Source organism: Mycetomoellerius zeteki, unplaced genomic scaffold (assembly GCF_001594055.1).
Source record: "Mycetomoellerius zeteki isolate Tzet28-1 unplaced genomic scaffold, Tzet1.0 scaffold124, whole genome shotgun sequence".
Classification (NCBI taxonomy): domain Eukaryota; kingdom Metazoa; phylum Arthropoda; class Insecta; order Hymenoptera; family Formicidae; genus Mycetomoellerius; species Mycetomoellerius zeteki.
Window position 1 is genome coordinate 308,896 of NW_017256169.1, and position 17,987 is coordinate 326,882.

The window sequence follows — 17,987 nt, forward strand, 5'->3', positions numbered from 1 at the left end:
AAATATTTTTAATTTAAATTTATATATAATTGTTTAGTGTTCTTATATTAAGCAGTAATTTTATTCGAATAAATATTAATATACGTTTAATTGAAATTGCAGCAATTATGTATGTATTTAGGCGCGTATATATTGTATTTAAATATTTGTATATGAATGATTTTGTGTGTGTTTTGCATAATAGTCACGATTTTATTCATGTTAGAATAGTTAGCGGAAAAAAATTTACAAATAAAACTTTTGAAATTGACATTCGAAGTTTTGCTTTGTGCCACTTATCTCGTTATATTCTAATTCTCTACTGATTTTTCAAAATTTTCATTTTTGCGAATTGAATTTATTACTTAAAATTCAGAGATACTCAAAATCATAATTCTTGGAATTAAAAAAACATTTATATAAGATTAATATAATCATAAAATTAATAATTTAAGTTCATAAAAAAGGCTGATAAAACGAGAGAGAGAGAGAGAGAGAGAGAGAGAGAGAGAGAGAGAGAGAGAGGAGTTGAAGTGATTTTTTGTGATAATACATGTGTTACAAATTAATGAATATCTAATGATAAATTAATAATAAAATCACACACACGCATTTCGACTTTTAATGCGATCATCTTTAACGCCGAATCAAATAATAAAGACTAAACCTAATACGTACGGTTACTGAGCCATATAAATGCTATCTATTATCGCCTATACTAGTATCTTCTAGAGTGTTCAATCTAGTAGCTAAATTTCGTAATCTTGCGATATTAGTAGATATATCGACGTTTTTATCGAAATTAAAGCTAAAAAAATTTTGGAGTAGCGTGCATTTTTGCTGTTCGCTATCTCGCTCATAGATACAATTTTATTTCACATATCATGTGCAGTTTTACAACCTATTATGTATAATAAAGGTTTTTTATCTAGTGTAGTAACGATCATCTTTTGCGCATTAGCATCTTTTTTTTTCCAGGCTGCATTCCTTTCTTCTTCTAAAGTCTCCACAAGAACAACATCAGTGAGTTCATTGACTTGTAGGATTATTATTTGGAACTTTCAGACTTGAAAATCGTCGATCTCTGAAAGCTTCTCGATCTGTTTAAGATCTTCTATCGGAACCTTAGACATGTTATAGATTTTACTCTTCTTTTACTGATATATATAAGAATAGGTTTCCGTTTTTTTTTAGTGCTACCAAGGGCCTTTATGGATATCGTTCTGGGCCCATAACCTGTTGAATTTATTTCAGTAATTAAACACAGGTTTTACGATAGAGATAATGAATGTATATGCTTTATTATCTTGGACAACTCAGGTAGCAAAGTTCATCATTTTGACGTCATATTTTGGGCCTTTACTAACCATTACTGACGTCTTAATGAAATCAAATTGACGTTCGAATGTCACAGACAATTGACTTTATCAGTGAGTCGTCATTTTGACGTTATATCTTGGTCCTTTACCGACCATTATATTTCCATTACTATCCAACTGGCGACGTCACGGAATGACGTCACGAAATGAGATACTGACGTCAGGAAATGACGTCGAATAAAACCTATGATCACTTTTTGGTCACTTGACGTCATTTGTACAAACATGATTTGAATTTGACGTCAAAATGATAAATTTTACTACCTGGGGAGATGATCGTATAAGAATCTAAAGAAAGCCTCGAACCAGAAACAAACGCAAAGACATAGAATAAAAAAATGTAGAATAATCGATGATTGAAAGACTGTTTTTTGATAGACTTCAGTATCTCCATTATCAAATAACCTGTAGACTTAAAATTAACATCAACTTGTAAAATTACTTCTCAACATTAACAATTGTATAATCTTGATTCTTTGATTTTGAAAGATTTTAATGGCCAAACTTTGAAGCTTCGAAATTCAAATGTTGAAGCCTTTGCTAAGCAAATCATTAGCTCTAATAAAAAGAATGGATGGTTGCATAAGAATGGATAAATCTCTGGAAGTATGTTCCAAAAATTGTGATTGAGATATCGGACACAATAATTATTGCATATGTTAGATGAGAGATATCGCGTCAAATAAAGGATTTTTTAATATTTTCATTTTTACGGTTTGTATTTATGTATTTAAAATTTTTTAATTACAACTCTCGAAATTTTAGTTAATGCTACCCTTTATCCGATTATATTTTCCTATTACTTTGATGATTTTTGAATTTGTATTTTGATTTACAATATTCGACGATTATCTTACGGTCGATAAAATCAGTATTGCTTTTATCGACCGTAAATAATTATCAATATTTTACAAAAAAATTTCCTAGAAAAAATTTAAATTCAAAAACAAATGAATTCGGAAGAACATTCTAAGGTAAGAGATTACAAAAATTCGAAGATTTGTAATTTCAAGAATCTCTCTCTCGAAAAGTAACAAAGTATCCAAACGTTAATGGCCTCTTTGGCGTTTTACACGTGTTCTTCAGACATTACAAAATTGAAGCCAGCTTTACTTCCATTGAAGGAAGTTCAAGAAGAAGAAGAAAAAGAAGACACGTGTCTTCCAATCGTTTCCTATTCCGATCATTCTCCTTTGTACACATGCGCGATAATCCTAGTAACTTTCCACGCCTCCTCCCAGGCATACCACAGACGGAGTTTCGCATGCGCTTCATTCCAAAAAAAACCATCAGCCATATTGGTGTGTTGTATCGCTGTCCTCAGTAATTTCGAAGATCAGCAAAGGTATTTTTTCCATAGACCCGTCGCCGTGCTCCATGTCGCGGTCGTGCGGGATTCGGCCGACTGATCGTTTTCCCCGTGGCCGCGCCGTCCCTTTCGCGATCCGTCGCGCATGCAATTCATCCCGATGTTCACCAGCAAAAAAAGTTTGGTTAATGTTGCCACCTCGGCTCGCAGAGTAACCACCTCCGCTCGCGCTTTATGAGAGTACGTCATGGAATACGTATGAAATACACGGCTGTCTCGCGATAACGCATCCGTGACGTTCGATGCTGCCACTGTTGGCTTTGTCGCGACGCCATAGACGCAAGTCCCCCGGGGGGATGCATGCGATTAACGAGGCTCGCGCTGCTGCTCTGTCAGTGTGCCACCCTCCACGTTCGTTTCTTCCGAACCTACCTCGTTCAATGTGTCACCGCGTTCGTCGAGATACGCGCGCGCGATCGCCGATGGCGATCCGGTACATCTTTGAGCAACAGGTACAGCCTGTCGGCCTGTACATCCTGCTGCACGAAATCGTTGCGTTAGATTTTCCGTATCGTACGCATCACACGTCCGTATTCAAGTTGTAACAGATGACGGATCTCCCGCCGCGACGGGGAGCAAATTTTTTCATCTACTTGCGATCCCTTGCTTGAAGTTGCGTTTATCCCGCTGCCTTTCAGTCTCTTGCTAATTTTCACATAGTCTGGCAAATATTTGTTTTGCGAACATCATTCAGCATCCGATAAAAAAAACACTTCTGAACTGTCACGTTATACAATCTGATTCCTGTGTATTCGATATTTTTGTAAGATGCTTTCTAAGACTTATCTTTATAGTATAACATGTCTTATGTGCTTTTATATTATGTGCTTTATAAACTATAGATTTCATTTGTCTTGTTTTCCTTTTTTCAGGAGATAGTGCATCATGACTGATTCCATGAAATTTGGTCCAGAGTGGTATGTAATTTATGTCACTGGTGAAACATTAGAACGTTATTTAGTTATGTTCAGAATTGTATTGTATTTATTATATTTATTGTACATAGGTTGCGCAAGGTTTCATCAGGAGACAGTTGCAATACTGGTAGTGGTGGCGGAGGGACAACAACTCTGAGTACACCTCGTTATCAGTTAGCAGAACATAGATATGGCCGAGAAGAGATGTTGGCTTTGTTCGATCGCAACTGTAAACCTTCGGAGCCATTGACAACTTTTCCAACACTGTATGTGGAGAAAACTCAGTTTCCATTGGCTCTCACAACCATGACAGATGATGAAACGGTAACTAATCACATAAGAAGTGTAAAATGTATGTATTAATCCTGTTATACTTTGTTCTTTGATATTTTTGTTCATTATGTGAAGCCTAGTGTAATTTATTTTTGATAATAAGGAAAGGAAAAAGCTATGAACTTGTAATACTATTGTTTATTCTTATTTCATCTTATATTGGAAATTGTCTAAAAATTAACAATTCGAGCTCTCTTGCAATAGTTCTTACAGGATTATCACAAAACTGAAAATCAAGGAATTGTCAGGGAAATTAAAAATGATCAGCAAAAAGTCAGGGAATTTTGCAAAATTTTTTTGAAAATTAAAATTCTTGATTTAAAAAAAAAAGAGATTTAATATATGTTTATCACATCGACATAGGTTTGGGACATTACCAACTTAATAATTAAAAATGCAAGCGTGTTAGCAGCATTAATAATAATTTACATTGCTATGTTAAATTGATCTCTCAACAAAATATAAAATGATTTCCAATCATGAAATGTTGTGTAAAAATCAGGGAAATGTCAATGAAATTTTAGGATGAGAAATTTGTAAATACACTCGTATATTTCTACCAAAGGTATTTGTTTTTTTTTCCATTTTAATGATAGTTAACAATAAACTATAATTGATTAAGTTACTTTTTATCTAATACTTTTTTGATTTGTTATTGTTACAATGTATTATATTAAATATTTATTTTTAATTGTGAGAAATATTAAGAAGCATAAAAAAAATAAATTGAATAAATTAATAAACATTTCTTTTCCCAACAGAAAAGGTGTTCTTTGTTGTAATTTTGAAGTTTTGAAAATTTTCGCCTTTTTTAACAATATTTTAACAATATTATTTGAAACAAATGTTTTTTTTTTTTTTTCGAATAATATTTTTACATGACTTTGCTTTGTTCTGGGTTATTACAAAATTATGTACAATTGGTATAAGTTTATTTTATGAAATATTCCTTGTAATATAAATGTTTATATATACGTGAATTTTGCAGCGTATGTGGAATGGAGGGATAACTAATATTGGTAGTAGCCGTGGAAGAGGTAGCAGTGTGGATCGTGGACGTGGTAGAACTGGAAGAGGAGGCTTGTATTCGTCTCATTATTCACGCGGAGTTGGTTTTGATGATTCCGGTGATGGGATACGAACTGAGGGCCAATCATTCCAGGTATGAAATTTTTTTTAGGATATGAATGTGTGCTTTTTACTAATTTATTTTAAATATAATACTTTTTTGTATTTTCCATTATATATGTATAAATTATGCTTAATATATATGTTACTGTAAAACCTCAAATTTTACTTTGGCTACATAGTTTAGGTGACTAATCTTCAAGTTATTTCAATTTTTTTCACACAGTTTTGATAAATCTTAACTTTTTTTTTACTAACATCCCAAGTAAAACCCGATATTAAAGTAGTTTTCATCTTTTCTTTATTCTTATAGAAACTTGAGAACCAGATTTTAAATCTTAAAATTTACGTACAAAATCCTTTTTACTAAAATTTATATTTTATGATAATCAAATTAAATGTCACAAGCCCAGCACAAAGTAGCAATATCTCGTAAATTTTATTTATAGGGAAGAAATAGGACGTTTGATAGATCTCAAAGCGAACGCGGCTGGTCAGAAAGAAATGGCGCTTCAGATCCAGTAGAATGGAACGGGTCGACTAGTCCTAGAAAGGATATAAATCGCGGGACTAGTAATAGTTCGCTTATGGAGAGTAATTGGAGACGTCATCGTGGAAGCGGAGAGGACGACGATAGTTGGCGCAAATGGGGTAAAATACATGCCCTATTTTTTGTATTTCTTTAATGATTGTTATACGCATATAATTGTATAATAAAATATATTTATATAGGAAGAAATAATTGGCGCGAAGGTGGCAGTATGGATCGGGACAGATTGGATCGAAATGAGGGTGATGGAGAGGAGGGTAGAGGTGGACCGGGAAGATGGGAGCATCGGGGAAATCACAGACCTTCCCATGATTCTGGTCATCACCCACCACCTCGCACTGCTCGCACTTGGGAATCTAATCATCACGATAATCATGACAATCTACCTGAATGGTATGTTAAATGATTTTTTTCTGTAGAGAGTATATCTCTTTTATTTTATATTCGAAATTTTATATTATAGGGCAACAGAGAATCCGAGCGAGAGCGGCAGTTTTGATGCTTCGGGCGCATTTCATGGTGGAATGTATTCGGATGATGATGAGGACGGTGCAGGCGGTGCTTCTCAACAAGGCAGAACTCGACGCGTCTCGGAAGGAAGTGCTTCAAATGTAGTGAGATCTAATAGCAAATCATTAGCTTTCGGAACAGGTTCTGTTCAATCCTTGAATCGCCATACGAGTAATACAATAGCCAATACATTAAGCAAGGAACGATCAAAACCATTGGATTCACTTGAAGATAAGGATGATTCTATGCAGAAAGAGAGGAGATGTACTTCACCTTCTGTTAAGTCGACTACTGTGCCGTCGACTGAGAGCATTCCCACAAAGACTTTAGCATCGTCCTCAGATCTCTTGCAGAAGAAGACTATTGGATCTACAAATATGGATAAAATTGAGACTTTAGGTGAGAAATCTAGCGAGCCTCCAAGCGGGACTCATAATAAGGAGAACGTACAACCAGAGATTAAAACGGAGCCGCAGATAACTGCCGTGACTAATCGACAAGTTCCTCTAGAGCATCCGAAGCTCGTACATAATACAGGAACTGCTAATGTCAGGCAGAGAACAGAAGATGATCTAGATAGAATGAAGGAGGAAGCCGACGCTTTGGTAGCCAAATTAATGGCAGATGAGGAAAGTCACAAGGAAAAGACAGCTGCTACTAGTGTTCCGCCTACAATTGGTAACCAATCTTCCACGGTTTCCTCCACGGGTAATCCGGAAAAATGGTTTTACCGTGATCCGCAGGGTGAAGTTCAAGGACCATTTTTAGCTAGTGAAATGGCTGAATGGTATAAAGCTGGTTACTTTACTACGGGATTATTTGTGAGAAGAACTTGCGATGAGAGGTACGTCACACTTGGTGATTTGATTAAGATGTTTGGAAGAATACCATTCACGCCTGGTCCACCTATACCTCCGTTAAAGGTACGATTTATTACATATATCATGTTGTGTACTTTTATTATTTAACATTATTTTACTAATTCAGAACTTATATATAGATTACACATCAATGTAACCAGTTTATATAATGTTGAGAAAAGTATGAAGTTTAAAATCGAATAATATTAGAGAAGAAAACAAAAAAGGGAATTTTATTTATAGTCATCTAAAATATTCAAGTTTTACCATGTAAAGGGAAATTCAGAGATTTTGAAAATGAAGCTCATGAAGTTATACATTATTATTACATTCTCAACTTTTCAATTGCTGTTGAACATCTTCATATTAGTAAGATTGAATATTTTCATTTCTTAGCAATTAGCAGAACAAGTGATTCCACCACCTGTTCCTAACGCCGTACCGGCTGGACTAGCTCCTGGTGTTATTCCAAAGGCTGGATTAGAAGATCCATTACTATTGATGACATATCAGCACATGCAGATGCTACACAATCAGATGCTGTTCAGGCAAATGAGATCATCAGCGATAGCGAAATTGTCGCAATCAGAGCACTGGTCTACACTAACTCCTGTGGAGCAGAATCAATTGATTCTACAATATGTTATACAAGATGGAATGCAGGAAATTCCGGAAGTGCCGATAGCGACAAATCCGTTTGTGCCTCACCTAGCGTCTCAGGCGACTAATCCTGTTATGCAACTTTTCACTCAAATGCAACAAGTAATGTCGTAGTATATTTTCGCTAATCTGACAGTTTATTTTGCATCGTAATAATACACGATATTATGCAGGCGAAAACACAACCTGAGACTCATTTACCAACGAATCCACATACGACGGCGTCAGCCCATCCAACAGCAATGGATCCTATACAGCAACTTATCCAACAGATGGGCGGTTTGCAAAACTTACCCACTATGCAACAACCAAATATTGCTCCGACTCCTACGCCGACGCAGGAAGACAATCCAATAAAGTCTTTATTACGTCAACTTAATGTCAACACAAACGGTCATCCACAGGCAACCACCCATATGGATACTGTTTGGCCGCAACCCCCGCCGCAAATGGTTCCCCAATTTAATGCGCAGAATTGGTTAGCGCAGGTGCGTTGTGATTATAAATTAATTTACGTAAAAATTCAAGTGTTTAACTGCTTGATGATTTATTTATCTATTAATATATTGTTTTCCAGGTTGGACCCATTCCCGCGATGCCACCAGGTCAATTACCTGGTTCTCTGTGGGATTTACATGCTAAAGATATGAAAACCGAGCAGCAAATATTAGTAAATTGGCTTTTATTCGAATCTCTCTGTATTATTTTTCACGTAGCTATAAGACAATCAATGTCTGATTTTCTCTTTTTAGGAAGAACAGAATCTTAAGTTGCAAGAAGACAGAAAAAAGGAAGAATTACGAAAGCAAGAACAATTGCAGCGTCAAGTGGAAGAGGAGAATGCAAAAAGAAAGCAAAAGGAGGAACACGCTAGACAAGCTGAAGAAGCAAAACGTAAAGATGAGGAAAGAAAGAGAAAGGAAGACGAAAAGAAACGAAAAGAGGAGGAGAAACGTAAGCAGGAAGAAGAGCAAAAAAAGAAAGAAGAGAAGAAACGTAAAGAAGAAGAAAAAAAGCGTGAAGAAAAGAGGAAGCAGGAAGAGGAAAACTTTAAGAAGAGACAGGAAGAGGAGAAGAGAAAGCAGGAAGAGTTTAGAAAACAAGAAGAAAAATTAAAGAAAGAAGAGGAGAAAAAGAAAAAATTAGAAGAAGAACAAAAAAGGCAAGAAGACGAGAGACTCAGGTATGTCGATGAAATTATGCAAAGTGTAATATTAGCTATTAACAAAGAATAAAATGTCAAAATAAAATTTGCAATAATGACACTTACAGAAAAGAGGCGGAAGCACGACGGCAAGCGGAAATAGAAGAGCAGGCGCGTCGTACGGAACAACGACGAAGAGAAGCCGAGGCGTTGCGTAAACTTCAAGAGAGAACTAAATCTCCGTGGGCTCAGGCTCCACGCACATTGACTCCCGCCACTCACACTGCTTCGCTTGCTGAGATTCAGAGACTCGAAAGAGAAAAGAAAGCGGTAAATTATATATATTAACGTGTGTTACATGTCTACATTTATTACCTTCTTACAGGAAGAACAACGGCTTCAGCTATTGATGCAACAACAGTTGGCACAGCAGAAGGCAGTAGAAGCGGCACAAGAAGCATCGGCAATCGACTCTTCAAAGCGATTGCAGTTCAAATGGGCAGAAAAGGCTATTGCCGCTAGTAAACCTCTACAAGTGAAAAGTCTCGCGCAGATTCAGCAAGAAGAACAGGAGCGCGTCGCTAAGGTAAAGGTACTTATTGCCTTTTGAATATGTGAGTAACGTGAAATACTGTTCGAAAGATTACATGATAAAAAATTGAAATATCTTAGCAGGAAAGGGAACGACTAGAAAAAGCTAGCCAGAAAGAATCTGCGAATATGCTGCAAAATTCTGGAATATGGGGTACAGCATCACAGTGCTTGAATTGGGCTAATTCGAACGCGTCAAGCAGCCAAATGTGGTCCACAAATTCCGGTACTACCGGCTTTTGGGATCCTACTCCTGTTAAGTCATCCACCACCACGAAGCAGCCCACTAAACAAACTGTAATTGCAAAACCTGCCTCCAGCCAACAACAGCAGCAAAATAATATCAAAGTGTCCAAAAATAAGAATAAGAGAGAAGAAGAACTAGTGAAGAAATTGTTTGAACAGAACACTGCCAAGACCGATGAATTCACGCAATGGTGTAATAAAGCATTGAGTAGTATACAGGCGTCTGTGGACAGTAAGTATTTTATATCGAATATTCTCAGAAAGAGAGAGAGAGAGAGAGAGAGAGAGAGAGAGAGAGAATGAGAATGAAAATTTTGTCTTATACACATATGCATTTGCAGTCCCTACGTTTGTTGGATTTTTGCGAGACATCGAATCGGCGTATGAAGTTAAAGAGTACATTCGCGTTTATCTTGGAGATACCAAGCAGAGCGCGGAATTCGCCAAGCAATTCCTTGAAAAACGAAGCAAATGGCGATCAGCGCAACGTCCTCAGGCACAAGCAGATGACTTGTGCAAGCCAGCACCCGCTGTTAATCCAAATGCACCTGCAGAATTTCAAGAAGTTAAGGTATAATTAGAAGTCTATAATTACATATACTATCTTTGTTTTAAGGTATATTCTTGTTAATGTTAGATCATATTGATATAGTGATAATAACAAGATATAATTTAATTAGATTTATTAAAGTAAATTATATATTTTCATCAGAAATCATTTTTTAAACGATTTACATTATAAATATAATATTAATGTTAAATATAAGTATTAATATAAAGTACAAGTATTTTGTTTTTTCACATCTGTGGAACATTGATTATTGAGAAATCTTTTTTTTTTTTTTAGGGAAAATCCAAGAAACCAAAGAAGGGAAAGATGTTCAAAGTAGATAACAGAATCCTTGGCTTCAGCGTAACTGCTGCTCCCGATCGTATTAACGTAGGTGATCGCGATTATGGCGAAGGTGTCTGAGCTGTTTCACCAATTTACCTCGTAGAAATGATGCGACGCTCGTTTCATTGAACGGTTCGTTATTTATTTATTGTACATGCCAAACCGGTGCTGAGAAACCCAATGCGGGTACCTCTTAAAGCATATGAAGACTTTTTACAATCCAACACACGAAGAAAGAAGCTCATCCCTTCAAAGTTGATCGTCAATAGCGATCTTTATTTAGAACCGGCTGAGCGTGGCGTTATTTTCTTACATTACACAAAAACTCCATTGTACATATTACTCAAAGAATATTTCGCATGAAAGAAAATGGACTTACTTTTTCCTATGTACACAATTAGGGTTGGAAACTTTTATAACATTTCATCTCGCCATCGTCACTTAAAATACACAAGAAAAAAAATGAGAGAAAAGTATGCCGACCGATAATTGTTCATGCGGATACATGGCAGTCAATAGCAATATGTGTATGTAAAGGTGTTCAATGAAAAAGAAAGCAACATTATAGAACGTGCTTGAGATCGCGAAAATCATCACTTCTACGTCAAGTACTGAATATACGGTGCGTCAGTATTTGTCCTTATTGAATCCTATGGATTTTCGCTTCATCGCAGACACACGTCGAGAAAAGAGATTTACTTTATATTACTCGTAATACATTTTGCAAATGATTTAAGGTGCATTTCAAGCATGAAGAATCTTCCCTCACTCTTTAATACTTCTTCGCCGTCATAATATCGCAGTAATGATATTTTAAGCAGAACATATGATTATTGTATACGTGAAGGGAATGCAATAACAGAATGGATACTTGTATTATATTCTGGAATGATAGACGAGGAGAAAAAGCGATTCAAAGCGTTACTTTCCTAATATTATGAAGATAATTATATGAAATAAAACTAGTGACTTTTAACTCAGCACAGCATTCTTCATTAGAAACTTTCGGTTTCATGGTAGAAACAACACAATAGCGATTAAAAGTAATGTTCATAATGTGTATTACTACTTCCTCAAGATATCACATCCAGATATCAGCATTGATATCTTGGATGAAATCCTGGTAGCACTGATTACTGCATATGTGGATCTCATTGTCGTCGACATAGACTTCTTCTATACGCTGTAGTCGATCGTATAACAATAAACATTCGAAAATACGAAAAGTTTGTGGAAGATTTAAATGATGTAATACGTACAGAGAAGAAAAATGGTATATATTTCTTTTATAAAGTTTTATTTTATAACTCTAAATAAATGTCGCGTAGCTAAAAATCCGTAACTGCTTTTTAGCACTTTTGAGAAGGTTAATTTGGTTTTTTTTCAAATTGGACTAATATGCGTTTACACAAATACGACGTTGGATAAGCGTGGAATGTTGTGACAGATCTGACCACTCGTAATATTATGATGGTTGTTAATTAAGGTTCACTGATCTTCTCTTGTACAAGATCGAAAATAGGAGAAGATCATAGATCCTTACATGAAAAGATTTATGTATAAATAGATTAATGTACAGAGTAATATAGTGATGATTAAACAAACCGATTAAAGCGATATAATAAAAGAAGAAACAGATAATTGATATTGTATCAATATATTCTATTATTGTATCTAACATACAACGTAATGATGTAAATATTATTATATTTTCAATTTGGCTTTCTTATTGTTTTAGAAATTAATTTATGTATCGAAATTCAGATCTTATAATACCGAAATAACATATATATATATACATATATATATATATATATGGATATAGATGTATAACAATATAAAATGTTTTGTTAAAAGATAAATGTATAAAAACATCTGTATATTTTTTCTTGTAGATTAATGCATTCTATACTTTATATACTCTGTATATGTGCGGGTGATAATGGATGATTCTGAATGAAGATACGATATTTGTAATGGAATCACAAGTTCGAGAAGTCATTTTATTGATTCTTATAAAAAAAGAAAAACCTTAGAAAAAAGATATTGATAACATAATAATGTTCTACAACGGGATTACAAGAACACGAATTAACCTTTCTACTCCACATATTGCTACAAATAACTGCTTAAAAATTAGCGCGGATTGTTTTAAAAATAAGCATAAATAATTCGTAATACGACGATATTTTGTAATGCTAATGGACGCAATAAATCTTTCTTAAACATATGTACTAAATGTATGCGGGGTGAGCGGCGTTGCGGTTGGATATCGTTACGAATTGTTATACATGTTGTGCATTGATTCATACGATGTCATGTATCATAATAAAAATCATTTAATGGACAAATTAAATATCTGTGTGATCAACATATATACATGCATGAATATCTCTGTACATATTTATACATGCATTTTATATATATATGTACATATACACGCGCACACATACACACACATACACACACACGCGCGCGCGCACATAATATGTATTATATTAGAGATGAGATACTTGAAAACTATACAGAACTCTGAAAAGTTTCAACTTTCGAAAACACGAAACTTTGTGCAATTTTTATGATTCAAAACTCGAAACCTGAGGCAGAGATGCTAGTTTCGCAACAGCACGTGGAAGGGATACAGTGTGCAAAAGAGATAATATCTATACATAGTAATCTATATATAATATAATAATTTAATTGGTATGTAGAAGTCTGTGATAAGGTTGCCTTTTTTTGTAGATGAATCATCCCCTTCACAGCAATACATCCTTCCACCAACTAAGATTAGTGGCGCTCAGCCAAAAATATTTCTTTTGGTAATCGTGCATAAAATGAGCTTTTGTTACATTTTTTGCTAAAAAAAATCGACCTTTCGACATTTAAAACAAATAAATATATATATATATTATTTCAACATATAACTTTGACTACAATTGGCGCTTCTCTTACTATGATGATGTGATTGTTTTCATTGGCAGAAAACAATTTTATTAATCTTTTAATAAAAAAATCACGTCAACATTTTTTTAAATTTATTATCTTACGAGTTTTATAATTACCCTCTTGTTTTTAATAAAATATATTTAAAATATGAGTCGTTTGAAAAGTTTTGAGCCTAACATAGAAACAAGTATTTTTTTGGTCAAATTCAGTTTTATTTTTCAACATAGTCTCCTTTTAAGTCGATATACTTTTCCCAGCGATGGTCCTATCCCTTTAACTCATTCAAATAATAGTTGGTGTTTTGCTCTGCAAAATAGGCTTCTATGGATGTAATCGACTGTTCCTGTTTTGACTGTTCTTTCGTCTAAGGAGTGAGCCAAGTTTCATCAACAGTTATTAATCAACGCAAAAAATCCAACTCATTTCGCTTAAACCGTTCCAACAGAGCCTTAGAAATGTATATTCGATTTTTTCCATTTTCACAAAATCACTGACATCAACTGGCACAAATGACTGTCAAACAACTGAGCGTCCACAATGACTACAATTTTCAGGTATCTTTCAAAGCATGTACGATTGTAGTATCAGAATGGTTTTGATGAATAATGCCATCTTCATTTGAGACTCAAAACTTTTCAAACAACCCTCGTACATCAATATTTCAGATTTCAAAATTTTCAGAATTTTGAGAATTTCGACGTAAAAATGTGGTTTCGATCCATCTCTATAATATAATATGTTTATATACATATTATATATATATATGTTGTGTTGTATATACAAATTATATTTTTTAAAAATTTATTGGTAAATGCAACGATTGGTAAATGCAATAGTTATTCTTCTATGCAAAGACATATTATAATTACCTGTATAACAATAACTTTCAGAGAAAAAACAAGTTTTCTGAAATGTTTCAAAAGTGTAGAATAAAATATTTGAACACATTTAAGAGTTTATATTCCAGGCTTCTGTGATGATAGTTAATCTTCTTTTCTTTTCCCATTAGATGATACAACATTAATATCGCTGTAATCTCGTGCAATATCGATATACTGAAAAATTTCATTTTTATAAATAAACAAATTTGTTTACATTTAAATATAAAAATTCTCTTTGATATATATTGAAAAAATCAAACTCATTTAACTCTCTTATGTCCGTGTACTTCAATTCTAATATATATATTGTTTTTTTTTAATTTTTTGTGCAGTTACAACTTTAAAAAGTAAAAGTAAAATATAAGCCAAAAAATATAACTGCACAAAAAATTAAAAAAAAACAATATATATATTAGAATTGAAGTACACGGACATAAGAGAGTTAAATGAGTTTGATTTTTTTATTACCTTTCTTGGAACGAGAAATTCCAGTATTTGTAGTATTATATAGCACAACGACACTACAAGCAAGTAGACCAATACACCGCTTTGTATTTGACTAGCTAATCGTTGTCCTAGATTTCTCTTTGCTTCACGTTTTACTAAATTATACACTATTTCCGTACGTTTGGTAATGTTGAACCAATTATAATATAAGCCTATTCTCCTATGCGTCTCGAAAGGACATTCGACATTGCCCTTTTTGTAATCCATTATAGCCATTTCCAATCCTTCAATTAATGCAGGAACAGTAGGTTCCACGAGATAAATCAGATCCGGCGGCAAAACTTCCGGAATACCTCCAACTTTCGTTGACACTACTTGCAGACTATAAAACAATATTTGTTATTCATTTTCGTTTATTCAAAAACTTTGTTAGTAGAAGAATATGATAAATATTATTTTTAGTATAATAATAGGGCTCTCGAAATTAAATTAATCTAATATCGGACAATGAGAGCATTGATACAGCGCGCACCAAATTCCGCGCTGCATCAATGCTCTCATTGCCCAATATTAGATTAATATGATAAATATTATTTGTTAAGAAAACTAGGTTTAAAGATCTAAATTAATTGCAGGCATCATAAATATGAAACAAGATGACAAAGTGCATCATATCATAGCTTACCCACAAGAGGCTGCTTCTACAATAGCCATACAGTAAGCCTCTGTCAAGCTCGTATTTAGAAAGATATGACCCTTATTCAGAACGTGTCTGACTTGAGAGTGCTCCAGACTGCCTAATAAAGTTACTCTATGTTGCAACAGATTTCTTTCCCGTACCTCTTCTATAAGCCATCTTTTCGGACCGTCTCCGCCGATTAAGAATTGTACATTTTTGTGACGTAAACAGATCTCGGGTATTATATGGGCTAGAAGGTCAACGCCCTTCCTATACACTAATCGCGATATTATTACTATGGTAACTGAAAATCATGATTACAATCAGAATGCTACCTTCCTAATACAGGCAACTATAGACTTTGGAAGCTAAACTTACTAAAATCGTTGTTCCGTTTACTGATATCAGGTGTAAATAATGTGGTATCAACTGCATTTGGGATAACCGATACCTTTTTCTTTTGCACTTTGGCTCGTAATACTGTATTTTCCTTTCCGGTGTGAGATACGCATATGCAATGATCGCAATCAACTAGCGATATTTCAAGAAACTTATTTGTCAGAATAGCGGACGCGTCCGCAAAACCAAAAAGAGAATGATCCGTGAAAACAGTCTGCAAGAACATAGCGTTAGTCACTTTGTACTGTCTGAGTCTTCTCTCACAATCAAGACTTACTTTTAGTCCCATTAATCTACCGATCAACATCCCCTCGTGGGCTAAAGCGGAGAATGCAGAATGGCCGTGTATTATCTGTATCTCCTCTCTTATGAAGATATACCTAATGAGTGGAAGAGAGCATACCATCGTTGGAAGAACACATTGGTTATAGAAAACCTTGACAGGGATATAATATACCTTAAATAAGACACGAGGACATAAGAAGAAAAGAAAATATGAAGGAGTTTAAAAACTAATTGAATAATGATGATTTCAGTCACTTGCGTTACAATAGCGATTAGATATACAAATGTGCACTGTTACATATTAAAGCCATTGTATACTAATTTGAGCATAAAAATGAAATGCAAATATTTCGAATTATGAAAAATATATTTTACCTAACAGCACAATAAAGTACATTAAAAATTTGGTAGTTTAATCTGTTTCTATACTGATATTATATATACACACATTTTTACATGAATTCATATACAACGGCTTTAATATGTGTATCAGTACATATTGGTGTTTCCAACAGAATTTACTGTAAATTAATGCATATTAAAGGCTGCTTTATATAAAGAATCTAAATATAATGATATAATTTATAATATAATCAACATTAACAATGAGATAATGCATGTATACAGTTGAATATTAATTATTCGAAATATTTATATGCTTTTACATTTAATTTTGCTAATTTTATATAAAGCACTACAGCAACTTTTAGTATGCACTAATGTAGTATAATGCAAGTGAATTGGCTACAAGAGTGAAACATACTTTCAGACCATTTGTCATATATCTTATTCCTACTCTATCTCCATAGGAATGGGTGAGTATTACCACCTTGTGCCCGTGCTCCAGAAGACATTGAGAAAGATTGAAGATATGCTCTTCGACGCCGCCCATGTTTGGATAGAAGAAATCCGACACCATGCTGTGTGAAATAGTATATTATATGTGAACACAATAAAAAACAAGGTATGTTTTTAAATGTTTATAAATAATGTGAATGTGAGTGTGTGTATGTGAGAGAGAGAGAGAGAGAAATAGAGAAAGATTTGTTTGACTGATTGATTAAGCATTTATTTTAGTTTTAGGATAAACCTTTTAAGAATTGTAGGTATAATTAGTTGAATCATATACGTGAAGTTACAATGCAGTTGAAAAACAGCAATAACAGTAAAAGCAGAAATAGATAAGAGAAATAGATAAGAAAAATAGATAAGAGAAATAGATAAGAGAGAGTGAGAGAGAGAGCGCTATTAGTATATGTCATTAAAGCGAAAAAACATTACGGTACGAACCATATTTTGTGTTTTGCACCGCTCATCTTCACACCCGTGCATGATTCACACTCTTAGATTTAATGTGATTGCAAATTTGCCGTATCATCGCCGAGTGCATCCGCCCATCACACCAATCACACCGTTCTCGCCTGACAATCCTGTTACTATCTCATCGTGGCGCACGTCAATTTTCCTCGAATCATGTTCATGCATTTCTAATCAGCTTGTCCGTGTTGATAACCTTGATAATCGATGGACAATAGACAATAGCGAATAACTAATGCATGTCTATGAAAGTATTCTAACCTCAACACGAGAAAAAAAGATCCGAATTTGCTTCGCGCGAGACTCCAACCGCCATAGGAGAAGGGTTGCGATGAGGACATAACCTAAAACGACATAACCTGCACAGCACTGCTCTCAGGTTTCTCTCATACTCTTTGGCTGCGTTCGGGGAGTCGCTATTAGCGCTATTTGTGTCATTCTATCTTCATCGTCCATTAGACGTGAGACAAGG

The 17,987-nt window shown here is 34.4% G+C and overlaps 2 protein-coding genes across 7 annotated transcripts; one reads left to right on the forward strand and one right to left on the reverse strand.

The window, feature by feature from the left end:
• The first annotated feature begins 2,636 nt into the window (after positions 1-2,636).
• On the forward strand, positions 2,637-12,242 carry LOC108731345 (GIGYF family protein Gyf). Of its 4 annotated transcripts, none has more exons than XM_018461635.1 (16): positions 2,637-2,703; positions 3,600-3,644; positions 3,734-3,968; positions 4,966-5,139; positions 5,555-5,756; positions 5,838-6,048; positions 6,119-7,088; positions 7,422-7,787; positions 7,859-8,173; positions 8,263-8,355; positions 8,438-8,868; positions 8,958-9,159; positions 9,215-9,421; positions 9,502-9,898; positions 10,008-10,237; positions 10,514-12,242. In XM_018461635.1, the coding sequence occupies exons 2-16, from the start codon at positions 3,613-3,615 to the stop codon at positions 10,637-10,639; spliced, it is 4,191 nt and encodes a 1,396-aa protein (XP_018317137.1). In that variant the 5' UTR covers positions 2,637-2,703; positions 3,600-3,612; the 3' UTR covers positions 10,640-12,242. The 4 variants fall into 4 exon arrangements, with proteins under 4 accessions (XP_018317137.1, XP_018317138.1, XP_018317139.1 ...); XM_018461636.1 differs by having other exon boundaries at positions 9,505-9,898; XM_018461637.1 differs by having other exon boundaries at positions 9,215-9,415.
• Positions 12,243-14,397: 2,155 nt separating this feature from the next.
• PIG-A (phosphatidylinositol glycan anchor biosynthesis class A) lies at positions 14,398-17,855 on the reverse strand. Of its 3 annotated transcripts, XM_018461640.1 has the most exons (8): positions 17,777-17,855; positions 17,489-17,711; positions 16,962-17,118; positions 16,191-16,370; positions 15,893-16,127; positions 15,521-15,818; positions 14,857-15,217; positions 14,399-14,562 (listed from the first exon to the last, which is right to left on the reverse strand). In XM_018461640.1, the coding sequence occupies exons 2-8, from the start codon at positions 17,512-17,514 to the stop codon at positions 14,491-14,493; spliced, it is 1,329 nt and encodes a 442-aa protein (XP_018317142.1). In that variant the 5' UTR covers positions 17,515-17,711; positions 17,777-17,855; the 3' UTR covers positions 14,399-14,490. The 3 variants fall into 3 exon arrangements, with proteins under 3 accessions (XP_018317143.1, XP_018317142.1, XP_018317141.1); XM_018461641.1 differs by having other exon boundaries at positions 14,398-14,562; positions 15,521-15,791; positions 17,489-17,855; XM_018461639.1 differs by having other exon boundaries at positions 17,489-17,855.
• Positions 17,856-17,987: the final 132 nt, after the last annotated feature.

Coding starts and splice junctions, on each gene's coding strand:
- LOC108731345 (XM_018461635.1), top strand. CDS start 3,613: ATGACTGATTCCATGAAATTTGGTCCAGAGTG. Junction 8,869..8,957: donor CAAGAAGACGAGAGACTCAG/GTATGTCGATGA, acceptor TGACACTTACAG/AAAAGAGGCGGAAGCACGAC. Junction 9,422..9,501: donor AGCGCGTCGCTAAGGTAAAG/GTACTTATTGCC, acceptor GAAATATCTTAG/CAGGAAAGGGAACGACTAGA.
- PIG-A (XM_018461640.1), bottom strand. CDS start 17,514: ATGAGCGGTGCAAAACACAAAATATG. Junction 15,218..15,520: donor GTAGAAGCAGCCTCTTGTGG/GTAAGCTATGAT, acceptor ATTGTTTTATAG/TCTGCAAGTAGTGTCAACGA. Junction 14,563..14,856: donor AATTTCTCGTTCCAAGAAAG/GTAATAAAAAAA, acceptor GAAATTTTTCAG/TATATCGATATTGCACGAGA.